Raw genomic sequence first — 26,801 nt, 5'->3', positions numbered from 1 at the left:
TAAATAAACAAGTGCAGAATCGTTTTGTCCTTGTCACAAAGCATCTCGTTCTTGCTCACATGAAAGTTCCGCTTAGCTAGATTGTCTTCCGTAAAATAATTTGTCCCCACGCGTGCCAAATGAAAACATCGATCTATATAAAGGTAGTTTCCATAAATTTCCAACGAGAGTTGCGATTATCTTTCACCATATTGAGGTTATCGATCTAGAGACAAGGCAAACGTGTCTTTCACTGATTTGTGGGCTAGCTTTGCCCCCTCGTATTTGCAGGGCACCTTGTTGTGGTAGGGTTTTTTCCGTCCGTGGATGCTCAGGTAGAATGGACTACACTGGCTTCGCCGACATCACCAATTCACCATGATGACACCAACAATGGTGCGGGAGGCGACAAATCTGAGGAGAAAGAAGGCATGGGAGGCGGTATAGCGAATGAGAATGAAGACGTGAAGGATCAGAGTTTTGAGGAGGGCATGGGAAAACAAGACATTCAAAAGATAGGAGAAATTACTGTTAATTGAGTCTACGAACTTTGGGGAGAGACAATATCCAACAAAATCTTAGATTTTACGATTTTTCTTGATATTTACAAATTCACTAGTTGAATGCCCGTGCGTTGCTACGGTCTCTCAAGTTTTCTTTTCCGTACCACACATGTCAAAATTATGCAAATAAATATTCTAACAATGACAATATAATTCACAGTGGGAAAGGCAATGTGGGGTTACTTTGACCATTGATTTAGTCACCTATTCTCCTTCTCTTATATCCTATATGGATGCACCTCTTTCACCATTGCGTTGTCTTTGTATATTGTAGTCACCTCACACCAACGATATCATTATTGCACTTCACAGTCACCACTCCAACAACATTGTCATTGTACTCCAAACAGTGAATGAAATAAATAAATTCTAAAATATGAGAAAATAAAACTATTTCCAAAAATCAAAATTCCATGTTGCCGAACGGCATATATGATAATATTCACTAAAATTGGGAGGAAAATAAAAAATGCAACAATCTTAATGTAGATGGATTGAAACAATTCTGTAACACAAGCATCATGATTATGCATGGATGCACAGGTACTTATGTCTTACTCTAAAAAGGAAAATGTAGAATGATTCTCTCCTCATGAGCACAAATTGCAAACAATTTCTTCTTAGGCTCATGATCATAATTATATCATGAATGATTTGTACAATTTGTTCTGCAAGTTACATCTTCAAGATGATTCACTTTGTTACAATAGGACTACAAAACTCCAAACAATACATACGTGTAACTATTACCGCAAATGTAACCACTCATTCAGATACTTAGCTAGTGCATCCAAGATAGGTTAGAACCAAAATACACTCTTGTTATTCATTAGCACAAAAATAAATAATACACCAAGCAGTATCATGTTCCTTGTCATGTGCGTCATCTTCCAACTGTCTATCCTTTACTCTAACACTTGCTCCTAGTCCTTTCTAAGCACATTTTTTTACTGAACATGCACCAACATGTTCTCTTCAGTTTGGTGTTGCTTAGAACAACACATCAACACATGTTCATGGTTTAAAGATAACTACTGTAACATTTACAAGTTATTTCTAACATCAAGCATATTAAAGATAACATTTCTTCCGGTTGATCTACTTGTGCAGTCTTCAATTTCGGGTATCATCCACACCACACCACACGGTCAGCGATCGCCCGAACTCTTCAATGTCTTCTCTCTAATTGGTGAGCGAACGCCTGCACTCTTTATGCCTTCAAGGATTCCTAGTTTGGATATCGTCCACACCACACAGGATAGGGCTTTGTCAAATAATTCAAGAAGACACAAACAAGTGATAAGATATTTGCAAGAGCATACACTTCTTGTCTCTTAGACCTAAAAATTAGTATCAGCCCAAAAGTTGCACATGTGGTTTGATAACTACTCTCAAGGGCAAATTAAAATAACATATTGTCATAATATCAGCTGAAGAAAAGTTGTTTGCCATCCTCGCTGTGTCTCCAACTCCTCGCTAGAAAAGTTTCTTAACAGTTTACATATTTAACCGATAATAGTCAATTGTTTGTTTTAAGCTAGTTGAAGCAAAAAAAAATTCAATATAGCTCCTCTTCACTATTTTATTGGCAAAGCCTTTCCTCAATCTCAATTTATCAGCACTACCTAGTCAATAAAGATACACTATGCTTTCTTAAATTATTAGTGCTAAATTTCATTTATCCTGGACCAAATTGGTGTGTTGAATTGGTCAAGTAGTTACAAAATTTTAAGTGAAGATGTCATCTATCAAAATAAGTAAAATACCTCAACTCATATACACCTTATTATACTTATAGTAAATGGATATCACCTTAAAGAATGTTGATCATCATTGAGCCCCTACCAAGGAAACATGGGCTTGTGCATCATTCAAAACCATATCCTTGAAAACTTTGGTCAGCCCTCCACGCCCATCTTTTCTACAAAAAATCACCGAAGAGAATAGTTAAAACCAAGAGAACAAAGTTCACGTCAGGTAATATGATCCCACTAAAACAGTTGAAGAAACCTAGTTGCACGCAAAACAACCTTAGGAATGCATTACTCCATTCCACACAAAATACAGCATGCACAACGTGCAGGAATTCTAGAGACTACAACATGAGATTGGATTATAAGTAGAAAAGTATTGACAAATTCAAGACCTAACCATGCAAAACATTACAATGATAAGAACTTTTGAAGACACGCCAACGATTTACTTGCATTAATCATCATCCGTTAACCAGCAATGCACATCACCTATCCTATATAGATCATCCCCACTGTCCTATTTCTATTTACGTGCAGCCTATCCAACTCAACAAATATGTCACATCAGCACCCTGATTTGTTCTCCCACCCACGTCCAATCTGTTCCGACAACACACAAGTTTATTTGAGGGGAAGGAAACAAAACAAACCGATCTGCAAAACATGACCGTGGTGTGAAAGAAAACCATGATCTTTGTTATGAAGGTACAAGCCTTCAGCCCCTGAAAAAAGGGTTCAAGCGTTCAGCCAATGGAAAAGGAATCCATTCATTAGGAAATGGTGCCTCTGCGAGCCGATACCTTCTGCAAGGTGCAATAATATTATTCAAGAGGAGAAATCTGAAACCAACCATCTGCTAGGGAATACTAAAGAGCATGTTATTTGAACAACCGAATGACAGAAACTGTCACCTGGCAAGTATTTTGTGCCAACGAAGTTAATCAATCTATGTTTAGTGATGGTGACATCGTTGGAAAGAATATGATGTTGTTTGGGAGGCTGAGTGTGCATACTGCTCCAGGGCTGCCAACTGCGTGTAGCCTTGCATGAGTAAGTTTCTGACAACAATTATTTATCGAAGCAGAGTATTGCGAAGAGAACAATTGATTTTCAGGAATAAGAGCAAGCAAATATCAAACCAGGAAACTCTTACCAACATTGTCGTGGAAACATCACATGTCCACTCAGATTGCATGAACATATTCATTTATACTTGCAAGATTACCTTGCGTGATATTTTCTGATACATATTTTATTTAAGCGTCTTGATTTAGTGTCCTGGCATGGTCACTATAGTTTCTTTGTAGATTCCAACAATAGATTTTCTATGGAATGTTGATACAATTTGTAGATGTTTTTTTTGCAGTGCAAGGAAAATCGTATCTCGATGATCATCACATACAAGAAAGTTATCATAATTTCTTATAATAATAGTACTTATGTTTTTTTCCAAAATAAATATAATTGCTGAAACAAGGAATTTGTTCAGCCCGATTTACTGGAAATGACTCATCACAAGAACATAACAAGGACACTTCAGCATAGTCTTACTGGAAGTGGTCATTTTACAGGCACAGATAGATACCGAGGTACAAACTATAATTTCGTTTGCAAGAGATTTACTCCAAAGATATTGTGCATCATGATATTCTTATTTTAAATATAAGGACAACTGTAAGCTAAAATGGATTCTTAGATGTTGTCCATTTTTCTCCTAAACCAAGCAACCCCTCACTCTACACAGATGTCCATCTAGTTATGTAGAGTGCACAATGACATCACTTCATAGAATTTTTCTAGGTGTCTTATCATACTCACGCAGATGAGATACACAACAAGGTTGATGAAACGGTGTAGTCATCTATGTAGCATCCGACAAATACCTTTTCTATTCCTCTGATTCTTTTAGTAAAATCTGGTGTTCTGGTTTTAATGCCTGTAAGCCATCAAAATAAAGCATAAGTCCATTCACTCTCATAGCTCAACATAAAAGCGTACTTTAAAATCATACCAAGACTATAGACTGAATCACCTTAAATTTCTCTCTTGAGTAGTTGGCACCAATGACTATTCTATTTCACTTGCCCTTCCACCGCAAATGATGCATGAACAAAAAACTTTTCAGAAAATGCCCCCAATCAACTGGCGCACGCATGAAAATTTTAGCTGTAAGAATCAACAAGACTAACAACAATATTTTGAATTGGCTTTGCTGCTATTGTTACTAAAGGATTGCATTGGATATCTCAGACACAAGTTCCCTCCCAATCGAGAACCCTAAACTGGCAGAGAGTCATGCAGGAAAATTTTGGAGGCAGCGAGCAGAGGTTCCACAGATCAAGCCTTGCATAAGCGCGCAGAGTCGGGACAGATGATCTCCTGAATCTTACGTGGCATCGAGATGCAGCGTGCATGCTGTTTCATATGCGTGGGATTGCAGAAAGGCGACATAGTCTATGGTAGGAACAGAGGAGAGTGGGTGGTGATACGTACCCTGTGCCTCCAGGCCGTCCTTCAGGGGAGAGGGCGACATCGAGGTCGGCCCAGGGCAGTCCGCGTCCTCCCCTCGAGAGGAAGGCGGCATGTTGGGGGAGTGGTTAGTGTCCAGGCGGCGCGGACAGGGCGACCACGAGGATGATTGAGCAGCAGCATTGTTTCTAAGGAAGGACATGCACATCAAGGAAATATCCGAAAATATCTCATAATAATTTGTATTGATTGGTTTCCCTTTAGTACCATGATTAGCTAGAGGAAATTAGAGGAAGGCACAGGACGGTAGGAGCATATATGGAAGTATTTGACCTGCATCTGCAACACAGCTGCGGGGATCACGTTCCAATTCAATTCCGGTTTTGTTTTGTCGAGCGGGCCTAGGTGGGACGAGGTATGTATATGCCATATACAAATGAATCGGATGGTGTTAGTTGTTGAGATTACATTGGACGGATAGGATGCTCCGAATGACGACCATCAAACGCGTTGAGTGTCAAACGACCAACTCCAATTTAATAGTAAAGATTTTCTATTAAAATTGCATATGTTTCTTACCTTAATTCAATATTGTTGGTGTAAAAACCATAAGAATGAAATAAGGTGCTCTCAACAGAAGTTGGTCTTGTCTGTGTGTGGGTGGGAAGAGTGGGGGGAGGTTCTCTTAAGCTAAGTACCCATCACCATGGGATCTTCGATTACTGTGTATCAAAAATTTATAGTACCCGTTTAAGGCTCGATTGATAGAGACTTCAGCTAGCTATTGGTCGACGGTGCCTATGTCCCACAAGATAGTTCCTCCTGCAGCCATCGCCACCCTCCCCACCAGAGGCTGGTCTCGCCCCTCCCCCGCCCAAGCTCTGCCTTTGCCGGTCCACCACCGCCTTAGCCTTCTATCTAAGTTCAGCTCCACCCGACATTTTCTCTAGTGCCAACACACTCCCACCCTCTACCTAAATTTTATCGCTCTCCTCCACTGCCTCCATCGTCGTCTCCTCTGCAGGCAACCACATTGTTGTCGTTAAGCGCTAAGGAAATTCTCGGGTGACCGAGAGCTAGGGAAAGGGAATTTTATGTCCCCCAAAAGTGAAAACATTGTGCTTTGTACTAATAAAATGGGAAAGAAAATCAAAAGAAGGGAAAAGCGAATCTCACTATTTTTGTTTCAACAAAGGGAAAGAACCACGCTATTTTGGGGCCGGCCTTGACCATGAGATGATTGGTTCCATTCCGTTCCAGTTGCGCTTGCGCTGCAGTTGCACGTCAAAGTACAGTGAATCGCGGTGGGCCACGGGAGGAAAAGCCCCACCCCAGGATTGAGGACGGGAACAAACCCTAGCCAGGCGGAGGCGGACCCCCTCGCTGATCCGGTGCGTCCGGCCCGGTCAAACCCCACACCGCCCAACCCGGTCACTCCCTCTTCCCCTTTTGCCCCACACATCCTCCCTCCCACTTGCACCTCGCCGGACCACCGCCGCCGCCGCCGCCGCCGCCTCCCCTCGCCAGCCCCTCCCCCTCCCTCCCATCACCCGGTATCTCGCCTCTCCTCCGCCGCCCTGGCGCGCCGTATGCAGCTCGATCGCCTCCGCTCCCCCCTCCCCGCCGGAGCAGCTCAGGACCTGCTCCCGGGACTCGCCGCCGGGCGGCTACCCGTGCCCCGGCCCCAGACAGCGACGCCCCTGGCCTGAGACCTGATCTCTCTGCCGCGCGGGAGGCGGCGCGGGCTCGCGCGCGTTCCCGTCGGCGCCATGGAGCGAGGGAGCGACCAGGGCACGCCCGACAGCGAAATGGGCGACGCGGACAACGACAGCCTGGGCGGCTACGGCACGGAGATGGAGCTGGACGCCGCCGTCTCCGGCTCGGCCGGGGCGGCGCCGTACCCCACCAACGCCCGCCCCAGCGTCCACGACGGCGTCGACCCGTTCGAGGGCATGGAGTTCGACGACGAGGAGGACGCCTGGACCTTCTACAACCGCTACGCGCACCGCGTCGGCTTCAGCACCCGGATCAGCGTCATGCACCGCTCCCGCCGCGACGGCGCAATCATGTCGCGCCAGTTCGTCTGCGCCAAGGAGGGATTCCGCACCTACCGCGGCAAGAACGACGCCCTCCTCCTCACCGCCAGCCCCAGCGCCGCCCCCGGCACCGAAGACACCGCCCGGGGCCGCCGCACCCGGGCCGTCACCAGGGTCGGCTGCAAGGCCATGATCCGGGTCAAGAAGCAGGACAACGGCAAGTGGCTCATAACCAAGCTGGAGACCGCGCACAACCACCCCCTGGTCCCGCAGGACCAGTCGCACTGCCTGCGCCCGCACAAGCCGCTCTCAGAGTGCGGCAAGCAGCGCGCCGCCTACCGCCGAAACGGCGGCCCACTCCTCGCCATCGAGCCCCCACCTCCGCCTCTCACCCCTCACAACACCATTGCTCCATCACCTCCCCAGCAGCAGTACATCCGGGATGGCATTGGGGATGCCGCGCGGGTAGTTCTCGACTACGTCAAGCGCATGCAGGCGGAGGACCCGGCCTTCTTCTACGCCATGCAGTTCGTCGACGGCCACCCCGTGGGGAACGTCTTCTGGTCCGACGCCAGGGCAAGGACGGCGTACAGGGACTTCGGGGACGCCGTTTTCCTGGACGACTTCTGCAAAAGGAGCAAGTACGAGCTCCCCCTCGTCACTTTCACCGGAGTCAACCACCATTGCCAGCCGATCCTCTTCGGCTGCGCGGTCATCAGGGACAGCTCCGAGGCATCTTTTGTTTGGCTGTTCGAGACGCTCCTCTTGGCGATGTCTGGTCAGCACCCTGCCTCTCTCACCACCGAGTACGATGGCGCCATACGATCGGCTGTCCGCAAGGTTCTTCATCAGACTAGGCACCGCATCTGCAGGCGGCACATCTTGAATGAGGCCCAGTATAGGCTGTCGCATTTAGTCCCGTCTTTCGATGACGAGCTTGTCAATTGCATCAACATGTCTGGGTCAGTCGAAGAGTTTGAAGCGAATTGGGAGGCATTGATTTCGAAAGTTGATTCTGGAAGCGTTGAGTGGTTTGATTCAGTGTACAGTTTCCGCCAGCAGTGGGTCCCGGTATACTTGAGGGATACATTCTTCGGAGACGAGCCATCGAAGCTCGAGTGTACAAGCAGGAGCTCGTTTTTTCAACCTTACATCGTTGCCCAAACTAACTCGCAGTCATTCATCCAGCAGTACGAAAAGGCACTGGACAGCTGCTATGAGAAGGAGATGAAGGAGGAGTTTGAAACAAAGTATTCCCTTCCAGATATCAAGACATCATCTCCTATTGAGAAGCAAGGAGCAGACTTGTACACAAGGACAATGTTTTTGAAGTTCCAACAGGAATTGGTTGATGCCTCTGCTTCTACTTTGGAAATGGTAGAGGAGGATGGTAAGTCTTGCATGTATAAGGTGACTGCATCTCAAGGAAGTGAGAAGCCTCGTATGGTCCAGTTCAATTCTTCTGAGAGTTTCGCAAAATGTAACTGCCAGATGTTCGAATATTTCGGTATTGTCTGTAGGCATATTCTTACTGTCTTTGCTGCACAAGGTGTATCCGCACTTCCTTCTCAGTACATTTTGAGAAGATGGACCAAACATGCCATAGATAGAAGCTCGAACAAGAAACTGGATGAAGATAGAAGCTCGAACAAGAAATTGGATGAAGATAGAAGCTCGAACAAGAAATCGGATGAAGTTAGCCGAGTTAAAGAGCCCAAGGAGGAGCAAAGAAGTACTATTGAAGATGGCGAGCAATCTCAGACATGGCGGTACAATAATTTGTGTCGTGAAGCACTTAGGTATGCTGAAGAAGGAGCATCATCTGTAGATGTATATATTGTAGCAATGCACGCTCTTCAAGAGGCTGCTAACAAGGTCAATCTGGCCAAGAGAGGTATTGGACAAGTAGCACCATTGGCAGTGATGCCACTTGCATCACAACCGCCAGAAAGTTCTGGAAAATTCCAGGATAGCTATGGTCAGCAAAGGAAGAGAAGAAGGAATTCAAACAACTCAAGAGAGAATTCTTCACCAAATCAACTTATGTATATGCAACAACCTGCTAATTTTCTCTCTGTTGCTCTCAGTACATCAAGTGCTTCACAAGGGCCTAATCAGATAGTTGCTGCCACCCCTATTTCTTTGTGTACACAATACGGACAAACATCAGGTTCAAATAACTCAACTGATGGCAAAACAACGTCTGCTTTGGTAGCTGCTGACAAGTTTCATGGATTGTCAAATAAAGATGCATTAACATTAGCACCTTCTTCAGAAAATATCGTGCAAAGAGGAGAAGCAGAATCTTCAGGGGCTGCTTCACACATTAATGAGGTCATTTACTATACCAACTACCAGAAGTTTAAATTCCGTATAATATATACTCCTTTGTTCTTTCTTACATGATTGTTACGGAGAGCTTCTTATTCTTGTATAAGACATTCTACATTTTTGTTACAACAGATCTTCATGCATTGTCCCTTGTTTATTATGAGTGTCACTGTCTGAGGTAGTGCTCACTTTGTTTGTTGATCATTTGGACTGAGAGGGTAGGTCTTTAGCAGACGAACACACTTAGTTGTGCATATGTGTGCATGCTTTTACAAATCAGTTAGAAGATATGTAAGGAGTAATATAATTTATGTACCAAACTCACAAAACTTCAGATGAACACACTTAGTTGTGCATATGTGTGCATGCTTTTACAAATCAGTTAGAAGATATGTAAGGAGTAATATAATTTATGTACCAAACTCACAAATCTTTTCCACTGCTGAACATCGTATATGAAGTTCATATATAGCAATAGTTCTTTTTGTCCTCTATGTATTTGCTTGTGGGCCTTCTTTCCTACTTGTATTATTAAGAATGCCAATACTTTCTTCTTTCCTTATTGCACAATGATCAATCAACTTAAATTATTTGTAAAGACCAGCAAAGTGCTGATCTAGGTAACTAGGTTCATCTTCACCTGTAAAATATTGTTTGTAATTTCATGGTGACTGATATTAAAATCTATAACTAGGTTCATCTCCATTCTGCCTTTTCTAGTTCCGAATGAACACTCTAATACTGTTGCTTTGTTTATCTCATCTGACCACTAGTTGACTCAGTGTTGCTGTTCTCTTTCTTTTTTTTTTCTTTCACTTCCAAGAAAATACTATGTATATTATTTTCTATCCTCATCCAAATTAGCTGTTTGAATGGATATTAACATTTCTGGGAATAATTTCATAATATTATATATTTGTATAGAGTATGCAGATGGGGCTTTATCTAGCCTGAGCATTAAACATGAATCCCAAAATCAGCATTTCCCTTGTGGAGTACTAATTTGGTCGGTTTGATCATTTATCTAGTATTTGTCCATAACATATAATTCGTAACTATAAATTTTACTACATCGTTTCCTCAGTTGGCTAGCATTAGTTGTACCAAATTTTCAATGCTAATTTGTAACTTCACATGTATAATCAAAGAAGATTACTTCATCACTAATTAGTGCTCTCCAGAGAGGCAGAAACACCTAACTAATGCCCTTCTGTTGTTCAGTGCTCCAGCAAGTAGCTAAAGAAATTTTAAGTTATTATGGTTAGCTAGAAAATAGTGTTGCTCACATGTTTGTAATAGATTAATTTTGTATACGAAAACAATTGCTGCTTTTGTTGCTTGAAGTGAGGTCATCTGATGAAGCTTCAGCTGAAGTGTAACTGCTTGTAGGACGAGTAGGCTTCAGTATTAGTAGCTTCTTGCCTGAGTAACCTTGTACTGATAGAGACCTTATGATGTTGAATTTGACTTGAGTAATTTAGTGTTCTCACCTTATAATTTTATTTTTGATCCAGATGCTAAATTCTGTGTGAAACTATATGGGATGGTGTATTTAGATCACTTGGTATGTATTTAGTATGCAAGTTTTACCATGTCAAATCACAATTTCTAAATGGCAGAATTGGGTTCATGTCAGCTTGGGGCTACATCGGATATGGGATATATATATGTAATAGTACTGGGAAAAGACTGGTTCACCTTTAGTTGTTTACTCACCCTTGTGTTCACTTTTTAGTTATTGATGTGCATGCCACGCCTTTCTACTACAATTCTAATACACATTTTAAGTACATGACAACATACAATAAATAATTGGACACATGGTGTATCTTCTGTTGCAATTTTGTAACAGATGGAAGTGCGCCGTGTACAGTGTATGCATCATTATGGAAATTTGCTTTCATTCCTGTATCTCTGATGCATCAATTAAATTAACAATTAGGCATTTATGATTAATTTCATGTCATCTACATATGGAGCTGTACAGGTGAAATATCAGCTGACATATTTGGCTATAACGGCCTATATGTGTGAAAAATCACAATCAATGATATATTGGTATCGGGTCAAGTAACCAAAATATTACCTGACATTTAGAAGAGAGGCTTGCCATCCCTCCCTCCCTCCCAGGGTTCTATGTTGACCAATTTAGGCATTTGTCTTGTTGATGGCCACTATACATGACAACCTTATTTTGCTGTACTTGATAGACACATGACATTACACATGTAGTTTTGGCAAGGATGACTTGGCTAAGTTGTAGTGCCATTTTTCTTCGCCACAAGTTAATTGAGTTAGGTGTGCATAAGAACTTTTAGAATGTCAGTCAAATGCATGTGGGCACTTTCATGCTATGACATATTGAAATAGTAACTCCCCCTAAGTAGTAAGGTGGGTCTTATGCTTTTAGTCCAACGGCTGTAACTGAGAAAATATACACCAAGCATAATAGTTCCGAATGGGGTCCGTGTCAGAAATGGTTATGCCACCTCTTTAAATATCTTTTTTTTAAAGGAACTTCATTTGGTTTTCTTAAGTCTGCATCTGTTATTCTGTTATTTGCTTGTGGTGTCATCAAATTGAGCCATATGTCTTAAATGGATGTTAAACTGTAGTCTTGTATTTTTGTGATATCTAAACTGCTATTTTTTTTTGCGATATGTCAAGACTTAACAGTTGTATGAGTCTACGTTCTCCAAAATTGCAACAACTGATATATTTTACATGGTCATCTATAAAGGAAAGTTTGTCGCCTTTCTATTAGAACCGGATGCTGCAGTATGGCTGCCAGTTACAACTAGTCAGAGAGACAACGTCAAGACTCTTATTAGTGGCATGCTGATTAGTTTCTCTACTGTAGTAGCTTTTTTTTTACAGTGGCCATGGTTATCTTGTACTTGTTTCCTAATTTATGGGGTGCTTTCCATAATAATTTTTTCTGGTAGCTTTTTTTTATACTAGTCATGGTTAGCTTGGATTTGCTTCCTAAATTACGGAATGCTTTTCATTTCAATTTTCTGAAGACTCTTCTACACTAGCTTCGGAGCTCTGACCACAATAAATCCTTATGAAATATGCAGAGCCATGAATTGTCCCAGGCTAATGGAAACAAGGGAAGCAGCACAAATATGGTAAATTCTACTGCCTCACCACAGCTTGTGACAGTTCCAGTTGGATTCTGCCTGCCTTCCGTAGACAACTCCAAGATGTCTGCAGGTATGTATTGCCATGATTTTACTTTCCTATGGAAGTATAACTAGTTCCAAACATGCAGCTGTATATATATGTTATAGTTTCTTCAAGTTTTTTATGAGTGATCCTTGCCAGTCACTTTTATTAAATAACATAGTCATCTTGACCGTACTACCGATGCAGCTGGGATGAATTCAAACTCCGGTGGTGTAACGAGTAATGGAAATGCATCATCTGGTCTTCGCCAATGTCAATCTTCTGCACAAGTGCCTGCTACACACTCAGAGACAAAAACACCTGCAGACAATACCGATTCCCGGGTAGCTTCTGAGGGCTCTTCTATAAGGGCTGCAGCCATTGCAGCGGGCGCACGCATCGCATCTCCATCTGATGCAGCTTCGATCATAAAAGCGGCACAGTCGAAAGATGCTATCCACATAAGGCCTGGGGAAAGCCTTCCAAATCACCTGAAACCGTTAGCCCCCAAACCGCTGTTCCCAGTACCACCAGTCACTGTGCCCAGTTCGGTGTATGCTTCCACTAGCAACATGCATCCTGGACAAGCTGGCTTTGGTGATTCCCGGGCAGCCAAGGAAGCAATTTTTGGTTCCTCAGATGGCAGTGATGATGATGAGTATGATGACGATGAAGACAGTGACGATGAGGGGCTATCTGGCGATGAGGCGGAACAAGAATAATCTTTCAGATCAGCAGTTGGTGAGCTGTCTCTATACTAACTTCTCCTAATGCTTCCGAGTCCCTGATCTTTTAACAACATCCTCACCACTGGCGTCTCATAGAGCATAGCTGTATACGTGTTCATAGCCTGTATTAAGGTCCCAACCATTGCCCCCCATGATCCTAGGAGCCTTTTTCATCTTTTATTAATCTAGGAATCCTTTTTTGCTTACCCTAATCATAACATGAAGCTTCCTCAAGCTTAAATTTCACTGGCTTCTTGCTGGGGTTTGGTCAAATTGTCGGCTGCTCGGCTCCAACATGTGTAGCTCTATATGTATGTACAGCATGAGTAGTATTTTGCTGGTGGAACTGCTTCGGGTGCTCTGGAGTTTTGTATTCCTATTTTTCCTCGTCTTGGAAAGGGACCTGTTAGACTTGAGCTCACCACCTATTATTTGACTTGCATCGCACGGGTGATTGGTTCGTGGGGAAGAGATTCCCGAGATACTTTCACCAACAACACCTCCTTCCAGCTGGTGAGGTTGGCAGCATCATCTGTATATTTTTCTGCAACGGTGACTGTTGGAACAGGAACTGTTCGTTTCCGGAACAGAAAGTTGTTGTATTGCTGATGCTTTTGCTGGTGCCATCATTCAGATCCACGAGTTGATACATGGCCACAAACATGGCTAGTTTGGCAAGCCTTGTAACTTTTGTCCATGAAAGAGCGAAATGATATGCTACTACATCGTCAGTAGGAGTTGTTTGGCTCCCATCATTTGGGGATGGAATCGAATAATTAATTGTGATTTCGTGAATCGACTTGTTTGGAATTGGTATTGAAATTCAGTTGAGAATTCCATAGATTCCATCTCATGACTAACCTTAATTCCTATTGGTACCCTGTCATTTTGTGTATTTACCAAATAAAATGATATAATCAATTCGAATTCATTTTATTTCATTTCTGCCGAACAAAATGAAATGTTGCATGTCATAGGCGGCTATGGAAATTCATGCGTCCCAATCAGAAGGAATGCTAGTAGTCCCGGTAAACTGTAAGTCTGGCGACCTTTCCAAGCACGGGCTTGACCGTGAACGTGATTGCAACCACACCACAGGGACGTAGTACAAGAGGCTGGACACGCGTACCTGGCTATGTCATGCGTCGTCCACCAACCCCCGGAGGTAGGAGCACCTACCACTACCATGGCTGCTACCTTTTCTCCTCCAAGTTGGGGGCACATCATAATTGTCAAGCACCAATATATATAAAGTTTAAAAAACCTCTCCCAGAGGAACGTGAGATCAGATGATCGAGGAAACTCTTTCCTGCATGCAGTGTTTTTTCTTCTTCTTCAATGAGTGCGATGGAAGCCAAACAAACTGGAGGAAAAGTAGCTGAAGGGAGCTGTCATGGTTGGTGAGGCAGGAGAGGAGCTTCCACTTGAGATGGTTGGGACTTGGGATGTTGGGGGCGCACACCGATCTATTGCATTCTCCATGTCATTAGCGTCCAATCAGGATCCCATTGGAGAAGCATTAGGCCTTGTTCGGTTAATCCCCACACCAAGTGAATTGGAGCGTTTTAGAGAGTACTAGGGGTATGTTTGGTTTTAGCCCCAACTAGCCCCACCAAATTTTTGGCATGACCAAAATTTTGGTAAGGTTGTTTTGTTTGGATTGTAGCCACTGTACTGACCAAAATTCTGGCAAAATTAAACCTGTGTTTGGTTTGCAACAATCTAAAATGCAATAGTCTAATATTTGACACAACTTTTAGTATCTGAACTTGATAGAATGCTTTCTAGAAAATACTAAGACACAGAGAAACTAACGAAAAAATGCTATACGCTGCAACTTGCGACTCGGGAGTCGGGAGTCAGGACACACACACGGAATAGTCTTGTGCATGCACTTCCTAATCCTCGTCTAGGTCCACGGATTAATTGCTGCCCACTAATAGAAAAGTAGAAAATACATGGGACCCACCTGCAGAGATTGGTATGCCACGACGCCAATTTTTTGGCGCAGGTTTTGCTCGCCCTAGACTCGCCCGCGTTTTGGCCAGATTTCAATGGGCGTACCGCACAGGTTCGTTGGCGAGCCAATTCTTTGGCCTCAATCCAAACAGTTACCAAATTTCACAGGCTAGCCAATTTATTGGTAGGATCAGTATTGGTTGCCATCCAAACGAACCCTAGGAGAACTTGGACTTAGATGGGATCTCATACCACTCAATACACCTCAAAACTGGTGAATTTATCCCAAAGCCTCATTTTGGACCGAGAAAAAAATAGCATGTCTATATTCAACTTGTCCACATTCCATAGCTTGTGGGTATGTTTCTGTGCGAGTTGTATCCGGATAACATGCACTTCTTAAGCTTTTGGTATGCGGCGATCTAAATGCCATGGAGTACTCGATCAGGTGCCACACTCCTAAATAAATTATTTTGAATAAACTAGGTATTTAATAGTTTGGACTTGTTCGCTTACTCATAAACTTTGAGTACTTGAGTTGCACTGTTTGAAAAGATACTTATAAGTTATTCAACACAAGGCAATGCTAGATTTTCATTGGGTATATGTTAACTCACTTGGCATATGATAGATTTCACTTGAGGCCATGACGTACGACAGTACACATATTTTTCATACAACATGTGAACTGACGGACATATCAACTTATCAACTATGCTCATTTTAAAAAGGAGGTCAGCTTGCAACACAGCAGCACTACATCACTACATGGCCATCACACCAACCCCCCGGTACCTTTCAGCACATCTTCGCACCATTTTGCGTCTTGTTTAATTTCTCACTCGGGCAGTCGGCTGCTCACGTTCCCTATGATCATTGCAGGCATAGTTAGCGAACCAAAAGCTAGCTCCATTTCTCTGTAGAAATGCGGACATGACAAAGTAGTGGGCACCATGATGATGATGCTAACTTAGAATTTCCTATGAGAAAGGTCGTATACGTGACATGGAACCGAATGTTAGGTATATTCCAGCTAGCAGCATCCCATGTACCCACGATCCATTGTAATTGCTAGATGCATATACAATAATATGTATATTATATCCCCGTTTCACCTCATGTAATGAACCTAGCTTCTGCTTGTGATTTACAACACTTCGAATTTGATGTGCATTGATTCACAAAAAAATAAATTGGATGTACATTTTCTTGAGGAAATGCTAGCAAAAAAGAAACTATGCCCATCCATATAGCAATATATTTTCCTCGCGTACGGTGCTATGCATCGGAAGTAGCCCTTTTTGAATCCTACAGATTTTCATTGACAATCATGAAGGGGGATTACAAAGTTGTAGAAAATAAATCCAAGCAGCGTCTTGGACGTTTACACACATAAGTCGCAAGGTACAGGATAATACATCATGAATTGATCAAGGTGACGTTAGGAGTTAGGTTAATGGTCGGTCATGAACTCTGACGTACACATATAAAATTGCAGCCAGAATCTTCAAAAACATGAATCATGATCACTGTGACGTCTTTCCATCGCACCAACTCTCGCCGATATATACAAAACAATTGAGCTATAGATACCGGGTATGTTTCGAGCCCAGTCTGTGATGGCAACTCTTCCACACATGCGACTCAATTACAAGGATTCTATCATACCGCCTCGCATAGCACCTTGCCCACCGGAGTTCCCGAGGGCGATGATATTCCTTAGATCTTGACCAGCAGAAATCCCGACGAGACCGATTTCTCAGAACCATTTGCACGCTGTTAGGTTTGGGGAGCACCATAGTAGGCGCGGATTGTCTCGAAGGGATTTGAAGGATAGAACAAAAGGACAAACTCTCTCCGAAGTTTTGATGGTAGGCTACCAACTTTGGATGAACTCAACAGTTTTCGGTGTATCCACTTTAACTCGATGCCAAAACAGGAGCATCATGCTCGGCGGCTAGACATGCGGTGGCCGGTTAGTTCGGTCCCTAGCGAATCAAAATTCGACCACAAGGAGGAACTCTGTTCAATGTCCCGAAAAATTTAAGCGCCTCCGGTATCTTCCAAACTTGCACACACGTGTATGCTCTTGTGGTGTGCATGTGATGTGAGTGTGGTGTACCCAAGTAGACGGCATCACCAAGAAAAGAAGAAAAAAAAAGCACCATGCCACAAATAGCAGTGACGGAAAACAGAGCATGATAATATGAGGGTACATTTTGTTGCTTCGTAGTACCCCTCTGATCTGAATTAACTGCCGTAGATTTGGGTAAAATATTGCACAAATCCGTCTGAATTTATTGGAAACAATTCCATATTGTCCATTATTATGTCATGGTGGGGTGTCAGACACTTGTCGTTTGCGACCGACATTGCGTGCAGTTTCACAGGCAGAATGTAAAACCTCCGATCCAAAAACCCACAACCAACAGCAACAGGTAGATTCAGATTTCAGACGAGAGATCTCACCAGATCCCAAAACCCGCACCTACCTACCCCGTTCGCCAACACGAACGAGAGGGAGAGGCCAGCCGCCACCCTGTGTCCGCTGCGTTTATATAAATAAACCCCCCAAACCCCCCGAATTCCCCGTGCTCAGCCCCCGCCTCTCGTCTTCCTCCTCCTCCTCCTCCTCATCTCCCGCCGCTCGCTCGGACGCTCCGCGCTCCAAGGGTAAGCCGCCTCCCCCACCGCTGCCTCTGTGATCCGCCGCGGTTTTCCCTCCCCGCCGCCCCTTCCGTTCGTCGCTCTCGTCTTCCTCTGCTCGCGTGTCTCGTGCTGTCACTCCGCCCGAGCTCCAGTCACCCCCAATGCGCGCGGCTGTAAACGCTCCCGTGCGGTCAGCCTGACACCTGCTGCGCGCTGGAGCTGCCGCCGTTGTAGGTTAGCGCCACCGCCGACGCCGATCGCGCGCGCGCGTCGCCGCTGACGCGGGTTCCCCGTTGTGTGCCTCGTCGCGTTGCCGCCGCCGACACCGTCGCCAGTCCGTCCCTGATATTACTGGCCATTGGTTTTGATTTGAGGTTCGGGATTTTAGTACTCATCCACTAGTTTGCTTAAACCCAAACTGATCTCGAAAATATGTGGTCGAATTTTGGGCTCGGACACCATCTGGATCCGTTCCTGAATCCTGACTGTAGTTGTTCAGATCCGACCATTTGGTTCCGCGGGAAATGTCTCGTTGGATCTGAGATCGATACACGGCGGTTAAGGTTCCTGTCATCAGATCTGTTGTTACGTTTAGCAATTTATTTTCGTTGTTTTTTTTTTGACAGTTTGTATTTTCGTTGTTATCGGGTACACGAGTACGATCTGAGGTTGCAGTCGCCATGCGCCTGTCAGACTAAAAAGGATGACTGAATTTTATATATACGATTAATATACCTGATCATTTTGTTTCCTGTAGTTTTCTAGCCCTTGACTGTTTCCATTCACGTGGCATGTTTTACGTACGACAATTTAGTTGACTGTCCTTGTCCTGCTCCTGAGACATTTTTGATTCGAGCTATCCGTTGCTCTGAATTGTCATTTGTAGTATGCTGATCTCGTGCCTGAGAGGGGCCGTGCTTTCGATCCGACCGGTCTCGGCTCTCCTGTACCCTCACCAGGGGAAGGGTTGGTTGGATCCTAAATGGAGATCCGTAGTGCATGTAGCCTGCCTTCATGGCACGGCTAAACATTTCCAGTTTAAAGAATCCCTGATTAGCAGAAGGTATTTCTTAAGCCTCTTCATCCTACAGGAGGAGCTCATCCTGTCGTATTACGTTAGAATTTTGCGAAACAGAGTTTATTACTCGTTTTGCGAAACATATTGGGAGTTTTGGGTCAATATATTTTTGTAAAGGTTCTTCATGGTAAAAGTCAATCGATAACTCCGCCACTGTTCCTGCAAATTAATTGATTTTTTTTATTTTTCGACTGTTTAGAACGATGGCGTCCCATATTGTTGGATACCCTCGCATGGGCCCCAAGAGGGAGCTCAAGTTCGCCTTGGAGTCTTTCTGGGACAAGAAGAGCAGCGCTGAGGATTTGGAGAAGGTTGCCGCCGACCTCAGGGCCAGCATCTGGAAGCAGATGTCAGAGGCTGGGATCAAGTACATTCCCAGCAACACCTTCTCATACTATGACCAGGTGCTTGACACAACTGCCATGCTTGGTGCTGTCCCCGACCGCTACTCTTGGACTGGCGGCGAGATTGGTCATGACACCTACTTCTCAATGGCCAGGGGCAATGCCACTGTCCCTGCCATGGAGATGACCAAGTGGTTTGACACCAACTAGTAAGGCCAATCTGCATCTCTTGAAGCTTACCAGTTACCACAAGTGATTTTGTATTGGCCATACTACTTTGCTTTACTGTCTTGCTTTTTTTTTTTTGCAGCCACTTCATTGTACCCGAATTGGGCCCACAAACCAAGTTCTCATATGCTTCACACAAGGCTGTCTCTGAATACAAGGAGGCAAAGGCGGTATGTTGCCTCAACCACAGCATTATCTTGGTCAATTTTGTTTAATACATTATCAACTTTTCATAGTAGTTTGCTTACACATACGGTTTAGTAGTACAAAAAAAGCTTCTCACCTATATTATTATATGTGCTTGATATCTAAATCCAATTCCACATAGGCTCCTAGTTTAATCTGTCTAGCTTTGCTAATTAAATCACATGATTTCCTCTATCCGTTTGATGTTCTTTGGTTAAAATAGAGCTTTTAGTGGCACTTGTATGAAGTAGTGTATCACGTCTCTTGTCTGTCCATTGGCATATGGACAATGCAATCTATCAATTACTAGTTGATTTTTCCACCTATACTTGACGGTGAAAAGGGATAGTCCTGGAACAGACATATTTTGCTATCGTGCAGAGAATGATGCATTCTGTCTGCATACTTGACAAAATATGAAACTTCAGCTAAGGTTCTTAAATTGGTGCTTTACTTCACTTTGTTTTCAGAAAGCACATTTTGCAATAATATTGTAAGATCTTGATGGAATGGATTATGAAAAGTTTATGATTTCATTATCTGGGATGTTCTGCTTGCTTAACTGCTGATTAATTTCTGTTGAACAGACCCAGCATAGAATTACCCTCTTGTTCTGTGTTGCATAATGGTAGTGATACAGTAGGACCCTCTCTAGATCTAATCTATTTAGTGCAAAAAGAAGTAGCTTGCCAGGCTTTTTGTATTGCGTAAATGATGGTGTCTGCCTGCTAAATGTTCCTACTTCCATGCAGCTTGGCGTTGACACTGTTCCAGTGCTTGTTGGACCAGTCTCATACTTGCTGCTCTCTAAGGCAGCGAAGGGTGTGGAGAAATCATTCTCCCTTCTTTCACTCCTTGGAAGCATTCTTCCCATCTACAAGTAAGCATCGACTAAAGCAAGCAACTTATTTTGTTGTAGCTTGAATCTTCAGTTCATAATTCCGCCTATTATATAACTGCAGGGAGGTTGTTGCTGAGCTGAAGGCAGCTGGTGCTTCATGGATTCAGTTTGATGAGCCCACCCTTGTTAAGGACCTTGCTGCTCACGAATTGGCCGCATTCTCTTCGGCCTATGCTGAACTCGAGTCGTCACTCTCTGGATTGAATGTACTTGTTGAGACATACTTCGCTGATGTTCCTGCTGAGTCCTACAAGTATATTCTCTAGTCCTAATTAATTCTCCTTGCCACTGTATATGTTTCACGTTTTTCTGTTGTGACAACAATACACTAATACTTTTGTAACCACAGGACCCTCACATCATTGTGTGGTGTGACCGCCTATGGTTTTGATCTTGTCCGTGGAACTAAGACACTTGATCTTGTCAAGAGTGCGGGTTTCCCTTCTGGAAAGTATTTGTTTGCTGGTGTTGTAGATGGACGGAACATTTGGGCTGATGATCTTGCTGCATCTCTCAGCACTCTTCAGTCTCTTGAGGCTGTTGTTGGCAAGGGTAAACATTGAACCATACATTTATTATTTTCTACCTATGGCTCACAAGTTAGGTTGTTTTCAATATTGACAGTCTTTACTTTGACAATCACTTATTATGAATATATGTTGCTTTGAACAAAACAAAGCACTTATTATAGAGAATATTTAACCCTAAATCACTTATTATATTGATTGATGATTAAACCTAGAAATGTTTACTAGCATAGATTTTAAAATGTCCTGGATTGTGATCCAGAGACAGTATCTGTTATCCATTGTCATTGATTTCCTTTCTGTATCCAACAATTATGAGTACATTCTTTCAGACAAGCTTGTGGTGTCCACCTCCTGCTCATTGATGCACACTGCCGTTGATCTTGTAAACGAGACTAAGCTTGACAGTGAGATTAAGTCATGGCTCGCTTTTGCTGCCCAAAAGGTAGTTGAGGTGAATGCACTTGGCAAGGCTTTGGCTGGTCAAAAGGATGAGGTATGCTATTCTTTTCTTTTTTCACTATACTTTGATGCTTTGCACCACTTTAGTTGGATCTGTTAACTTTATTGAAATGTAATAATGAACATTATCAAATGCAGGCTTACTTTGCAGCCAATGCTGCTGCTCAGGCCTCAAGGAAGTCTTCACCCAGAGTGAACAATGAGGAAGTTCAGAAGGCTGTAAGTTCATTGTGCTTCATCATTCATATAGGCACACATTAACCGTCCACATGTGCCAATAATTAACATGAAGTACATTTCTTACAGGCGGCTGCTTTGAAGGGCTCTGACCACCGCCGTGCCACCACTGTTTCTGCTAGACTAGATGCTCAGCAGAAGAAGCTCAACCTTCCTGTCCTTCCAACAACCACAATCGGTTCATTCCCTCAGACAATGGACCTCAGGAGGGTCCGCCGTGAGTACAAGGCTAAGAAGTGAGTGCCTCTACAGATACTTTTTCTTGTAATATTTTAAGCATCTTTTACTCAAAAATTGTGTTGCTGCAGGATCTCTGAGGAAGCATATGTCAGTGCTATCAAGGAAGAAATTAGCAAGGTTGTGAAGATCCAAGAGGAGCTTGACATTGATGTGCTTGTGCATGGAGAGCCTGAGGTGAGAAGCGCTTACTGATAATATTTGTTGTAGATTAGTTTGTAAGATGCTCTTTTGGACTTGCTAAAATGAAGCTATACTTGCATACAGATTAGTGAAACAAATATTTGTTTCAGCAAGTCTATTTTGTTCTCTGGAAATGAAGCGTCTGCACATTTTTGTGACTTAATTTCTATGTATTTTCAGAGAAATGACATGGTTGAGTACTTTGGTGAGCAATTATCTGGTTTTGCATTCACTGCCAACGGATGGGTGCAATCTTACGGATCACGGTGTGTGAAGCCACCTGTTATCTATGGTGATGTCAGCCGCCCCAACCCCATGACGGTCTTCTGGTCCAAGATGGCCCAGGACATGACCCCTCGCCCAATGAAGGGAATGTTGACTGGCCCTGTCACAATCCTCAACTGGTCTTTTGTCAGGAATGACCAGCCAAGGTTGATACTACTCCCTAACTTCTTAAACCAGTTTTGATAGCCTTAAATGTGGATGTGTTATAACATTCTTACGGGGGTATGCCACTTGGTCACAGGTTTGAGACATGCTACCAGATTGCCCTTGCCATCAAAAAGGAGGTTGAGGATCTCGAAGCTGGTGGTATTCAGGTTTGTACATCAGCTTTCTTTGTCTCGTCATCATATCATCAATATGTCCACATGTCATATATAATGATACGCTTTGGTCATATGCAGGTGATCCAGATCGACGAGGCTGCTCTAAGAGAGGGTCTGCCTCTGCGCAAGTCCGAGCATGCTTTTTACTTGGACTGGGCTGTCCACTCATTCAGAATCACTAACTGCGGTGTACAAGACACCACCCAGGTAATCTTCTTTAAATGTCACGGGATATTCAGAATTCTTTCTTGGGATCACCCTGATTGATCTTGTTTTGCTGGGCAGATCCACACCCACATGTGCTACTCCAACTTCAACGATATCATCCACTCCATCATTAACATGGATGCCGATGTCATCACCATTGAGAACTCCCGTTCTGACGAGAAGCTCCTCTCTGTCTTCCGCGAGGGCGTGACCTACGGAGCTGGCATTGGCCCTGGTGTCTATGACATCCACTCTCCCAGGATCCCCTCCACAGAGGAGATTGCTGACCGCGTCAACAAGATGCTTGCCGTGCTCGACACCAACATCCTTTGGGTGAACCCTGACTGCGGTCTCAAGACGCGCAAGTACGCCGAGGTGATGCCTGCCCTTAAAGCCATGGTTGATGCCGCCAAGCTCATCCGCACCCAGCTCGCCAGCGCGAAATGAGCACCCTGATAGCACACACCTCTCCTCTTGATATGTTGGAACAGAGTGCAAACAGAGCCATTTGTTTCGAATAATCTTGGTCTTATCATACCCCTGGTGTTTGGTTAGATTAGCCATGTTACGATACAGTGTTACTTGTTGTATCCTATGTTTGGTGGGTTTTTCCCTTTTTTCCCCTTTTCAGACTGTTGTCTGGAGCATGTGTGTTACAATTATAATCGTAATCGAAAATGCAGTCATTCATTTGCATCTCTCAGTTTCTCCAACTGCAATTCTTCGTTCACAAGTTATCTGCTTATATATGCAGATAGTGTCCCTTGTGCACAGGTTACATGGCACACACGATTTTTTACTCATGCTTCACAGTAATACACACAGAGCGCCAACTCCTACCAGCGCTAGGATGAGAACAACAAAACCAAGGACATGAAGAGGCCCAATCTTTTGAGTTTTCCCTTTTGTAAATCCACATTATTTTTGCAGCTAATTGCCGTTATGGATCCTTCACATCCAAGAGATGCCACACAGGTGTCAGAGCAAGCAAGTAGAGGGCAAGAGATCATGGTCTTGTCATGTGTTCTAAAAAAAAAAAGAACTCGCCGCTGGAGGGAGAAGCTTGACAGGTGTCAGAGGAGAGCAATGCATTTCATAATTTTATTGGCTCAACCGGAGGGAGAAGTTGGCGCAAAAGGGAATAGGCGTGACCTGGGTAACAACATTCAACCTACTAGGCACGTAACTTTTTTTTTTTCTTTTTTGCGGGGAACCACATTTAATCTCTACACCCCTTTCCTCCTTCTCTTTCTATGCTTTAAAAGATCATGCAGTTTAACCTGTGCACCTACCTGTAAACCTTTTTTGTTATATAAGAACTGCGTGCATCTGGCCAAATGTGAGCAACGTTGAGTTTGAAATCAGGGACGGGTCTTCACCTAAAGCTGGGCCTCGTGTGGTTCCTGGTGCTCTTCCTAAGCGGAAACGCCTTCGCAGACACAAATAAACACTTTATTTGTGCCTGCGAAGGCATTTCCGCTTAGGAATAGCACCAGGAACCACACGAGGCCCAGCTTTAGGTAAAGTTCCATCTCTGATTTCGTCACCACTATGCAATTGTGGAACACTACATCATGGGTAAACAAATCCTGTTCACCACACCAAAAGTGGATATTTATGCTCTTGAGTGGGGAGAAGGCGCGATCGTGCGGGCGAGGACGGCCAGGAGAGGCAGTCTTGGCGGTCAGGTACGTTTCTTCTTCTTCTTTTTTGTTTTCTGATGTCATTGTTTTCTTTGATACTAGAGGAATATGCGCCTCTTCCTCTTCCTCTTCTTTCTCCTCCTCCTCCTTTTTGTTTTCTGATGTCATTGTTTTCTTTGATACTGGAGGAACATGTGCGCTTCGCATGATCGATGAGGTTATTTGTGCCGCTGCCAGTCGTCTAGGCCTGATAGGCCACACAGCTGAGTACTCGTATGAGAATGGTGAGAAGTGGATGCTGTGAGCACTTCGGTTCCGTTCATGTTTTCTCAATGTTGAGTCATGAGGGCTTGTAATAATAGACAATTTGTACACTTGTATATACCAGATATATACATTCATTCATATATAACGTAAGATCTGCATCCAAATAAAAAACAGGTATACTCAGTTACCTCAGTATAAAAGTCAATTTCCTTTGATCAAGTGCATGTAGCCTAAATCAAATTGGGCATCCATGTTTTACCAGTCCCGGATCTTTGGGCCCTTTCGCAGATAAATGGACACTCCAGTAAGAAATCTGGGCATCATGCACAACAGATCGACATTTTTAAGTATTATCACAGACCGTAGGGAAACATATAGCAATTAAATTTATTTTTAGATCCGTCATTTTCCAGCAAAAACAAGTTACATATGAAGGAAGAGCCAGAAACAGTAAAATAATATAGTTTGCTTGAATGTTTACCAATGCTGGAAAGAGGAGATAGTCCATTAGAAAAATGCATTACAATTAATTTTATGATGACAGTTTTATACAACATATACATGCTAAAAATACAATATATCATAAATTATGTGTGTAGAGAACTAAAAAGATATGTCATGAAAGTATATGCATTCCAAGTTTGAATAGAAAATATATTAGTATGTGACCTACACAAAAAGAAAAAATACACGGTTCACAATATAAGCAGTGAACGTACACTGTTCACAATATAACAACGTACCAGTTTCTCTTTTTTGTGTGTAGGTGACATATGGCTGTAATTTAAAAAAAACCGCACAAGTATCAAGGTGACATGTATGGGTGTAAATTATTAAAACTTTTTTTTTTGAAACATTTAAATAGAAGTTTCTGATTTTTTTAAATAGCATGGTGCATAACACCTGGGTGCTCCACCTTATTTCCCCAGATTCATCATGGCTTGTCAAGAGGGAAAAATTGTGTAATCTGTCTATAAGAGCATCTCCACCGGCGCTCCCGATAGCGGCACCGATAGCTATTTGGGGGCCGGCAGCGAAAATGGGCTCGCACCGGTGCGCCCCAAACGGCGCCGACCAATTTTCGAGCCCGATAGAATCACCGGCAACCCCGTGCCGGTCCCTTCGCCAAGGGCGCGAATCGGGCAAGCCGGCACCTCGCGGCACGTCTGAAAACGAGCGTGGGCTCCGCCTAGCAGCCAGACATACCGATTTCCCACCTCCTAAACACACCCGAGCCGACTCCCACCCGTCTAGATCGCCACCGTCGCCGTCGCCGCCACGCCCCTGCTTGCAATAGACACCTCCGACTATCTAGGAACCGCCGTCCATCGACACGGCCGCCACCCTCTGGACCGGCGGCCGCTATTTCGCCCGGAACAGAGCTCGCCGCCATCGCGATAGTATCACCCCGCCCGCAAGGTGTTCGTCCGATTACCGCGATGGACAGTGATGATGAGATGACGGTGCAGCTGTTCATGGAGGAGCAGAACGCTCAGGATGTTCGGCGGCAATAACGGCAGCTGATTCTTACGAACATGCTGCGCGTTCGCCAGCCTTTCTTCGTCGTGCCTCAGTGTGGCGGCTCAAAACCAGACGAGAGGAGGAACATCAACCGGCATCGTGAAGCCGGCGCAATGCCGCTTGACGCCGACTACTTCAACGACGACGCGACTCATTCGTCAAAGAAATTTCGGCGCCGATTTAGGATGAACAAGGAGCTGTTCTTGAAGATTGTCCACGGCGTCAGGGAGTATGACAAGTACTTCATGGCCAAGAAAGATTGCACAGGTTTGTGGGGCTTCACCTCAATTCAGAAGTGTAGTGCTGCAATGCGCTGTCTTGCATACGGAGCTCCTCCAGATACAGCAAATGACTACCTACGGATGACAGAGTCGATATGTACAAAGACTCTCTACAGGTTCTGCCGAGCTGTCGTAGCGGTGTTTGCTAAAGACTATTTGAGAGCACCAAGACAAGATGATACAGCTCGGATCCTGCAAAACAGTGCAGCAAGAGGGTTTTTTGGGATGCTCGGAAGCATTGACTGTATGCATTGA

The 26,801-nt window shown here is 43.8% G+C and overlaps 3 protein-coding genes across 3 annotated transcripts; all 3 read left to right on the top strand.

The window, feature by feature from the left end:
• Window positions 1-6,143: 6,143 nt before the first annotated feature.
• On the top strand, window positions 6,144-13,449 carry LOC127293606 (protein FAR1-RELATED SEQUENCE 5). Its single transcript, XM_051323249.2, has 3 exons — window positions 6,144-9,135; window positions 12,213-12,348; window positions 12,508-13,449. The coding sequence occupies exons 1-3, from the start codon at window positions 6,535-6,537 to the stop codon at window positions 13,020-13,022; spliced, it is 3,252 nt and encodes a 1,083-aa protein (XP_051179209.1). The 5' UTR covers window positions 6,144-6,534; the 3' UTR covers window positions 13,023-13,449.
• A 4,060-nt stretch (window positions 13,450-17,509) lies between these two features.
• LOC127293604 (5-methyltetrahydropteroyltriglutamate--homocysteine methyltransferase 1) lies at window positions 17,510-23,541 on the top strand. Its single transcript, XM_051323247.2, has 14 exons — window positions 17,510-17,660; window positions 18,914-19,267; window positions 19,369-19,456; window positions 20,225-20,352; window positions 20,435-20,626; window positions 20,723-20,925; window positions 21,233-21,396; window positions 21,501-21,581; window positions 21,669-21,835; window positions 21,908-22,013; window positions 22,200-22,450; window positions 22,546-22,618; window positions 22,706-22,834; window positions 22,913-23,541. Exons 2-14 carry the CDS (start codon window positions 18,918-18,920, stop codon window positions 23,279-23,281), a joined length of 2,301 nt encoding a protein of 766 aa, XP_051179207.1. The 5' UTR covers window positions 17,510-17,660; window positions 18,914-18,917; the 3' UTR covers window positions 23,282-23,541.
• A 2,642-nt stretch (window positions 23,542-26,183) lies between these two features.
• Window positions 26,184-26,801, top strand: LOC139839069 (uncharacterized). Its single transcript, XM_071829116.1, has 2 exons — window positions 26,184-26,243; window positions 26,298-26,801. The coding sequence occupies exons 1-2, from the start codon at window positions 26,184-26,186 to the stop codon at window positions 26,799-26,801; spliced, it is 564 nt and encodes a 187-aa protein (XP_071685217.1).

Source organism: Lolium perenne, chromosome 4 (assembly GCF_019359855.2).
Source record: "Lolium perenne isolate Kyuss_39 chromosome 4, Kyuss_2.0, whole genome shotgun sequence".
Taxonomy (NCBI): Eukaryota; Viridiplantae; Streptophyta; class Magnoliopsida; order Poales; family Poaceae; genus Lolium; species Lolium perenne.
This window is presented reverse-complemented; position numbering and strand designations above follow the sequence as displayed.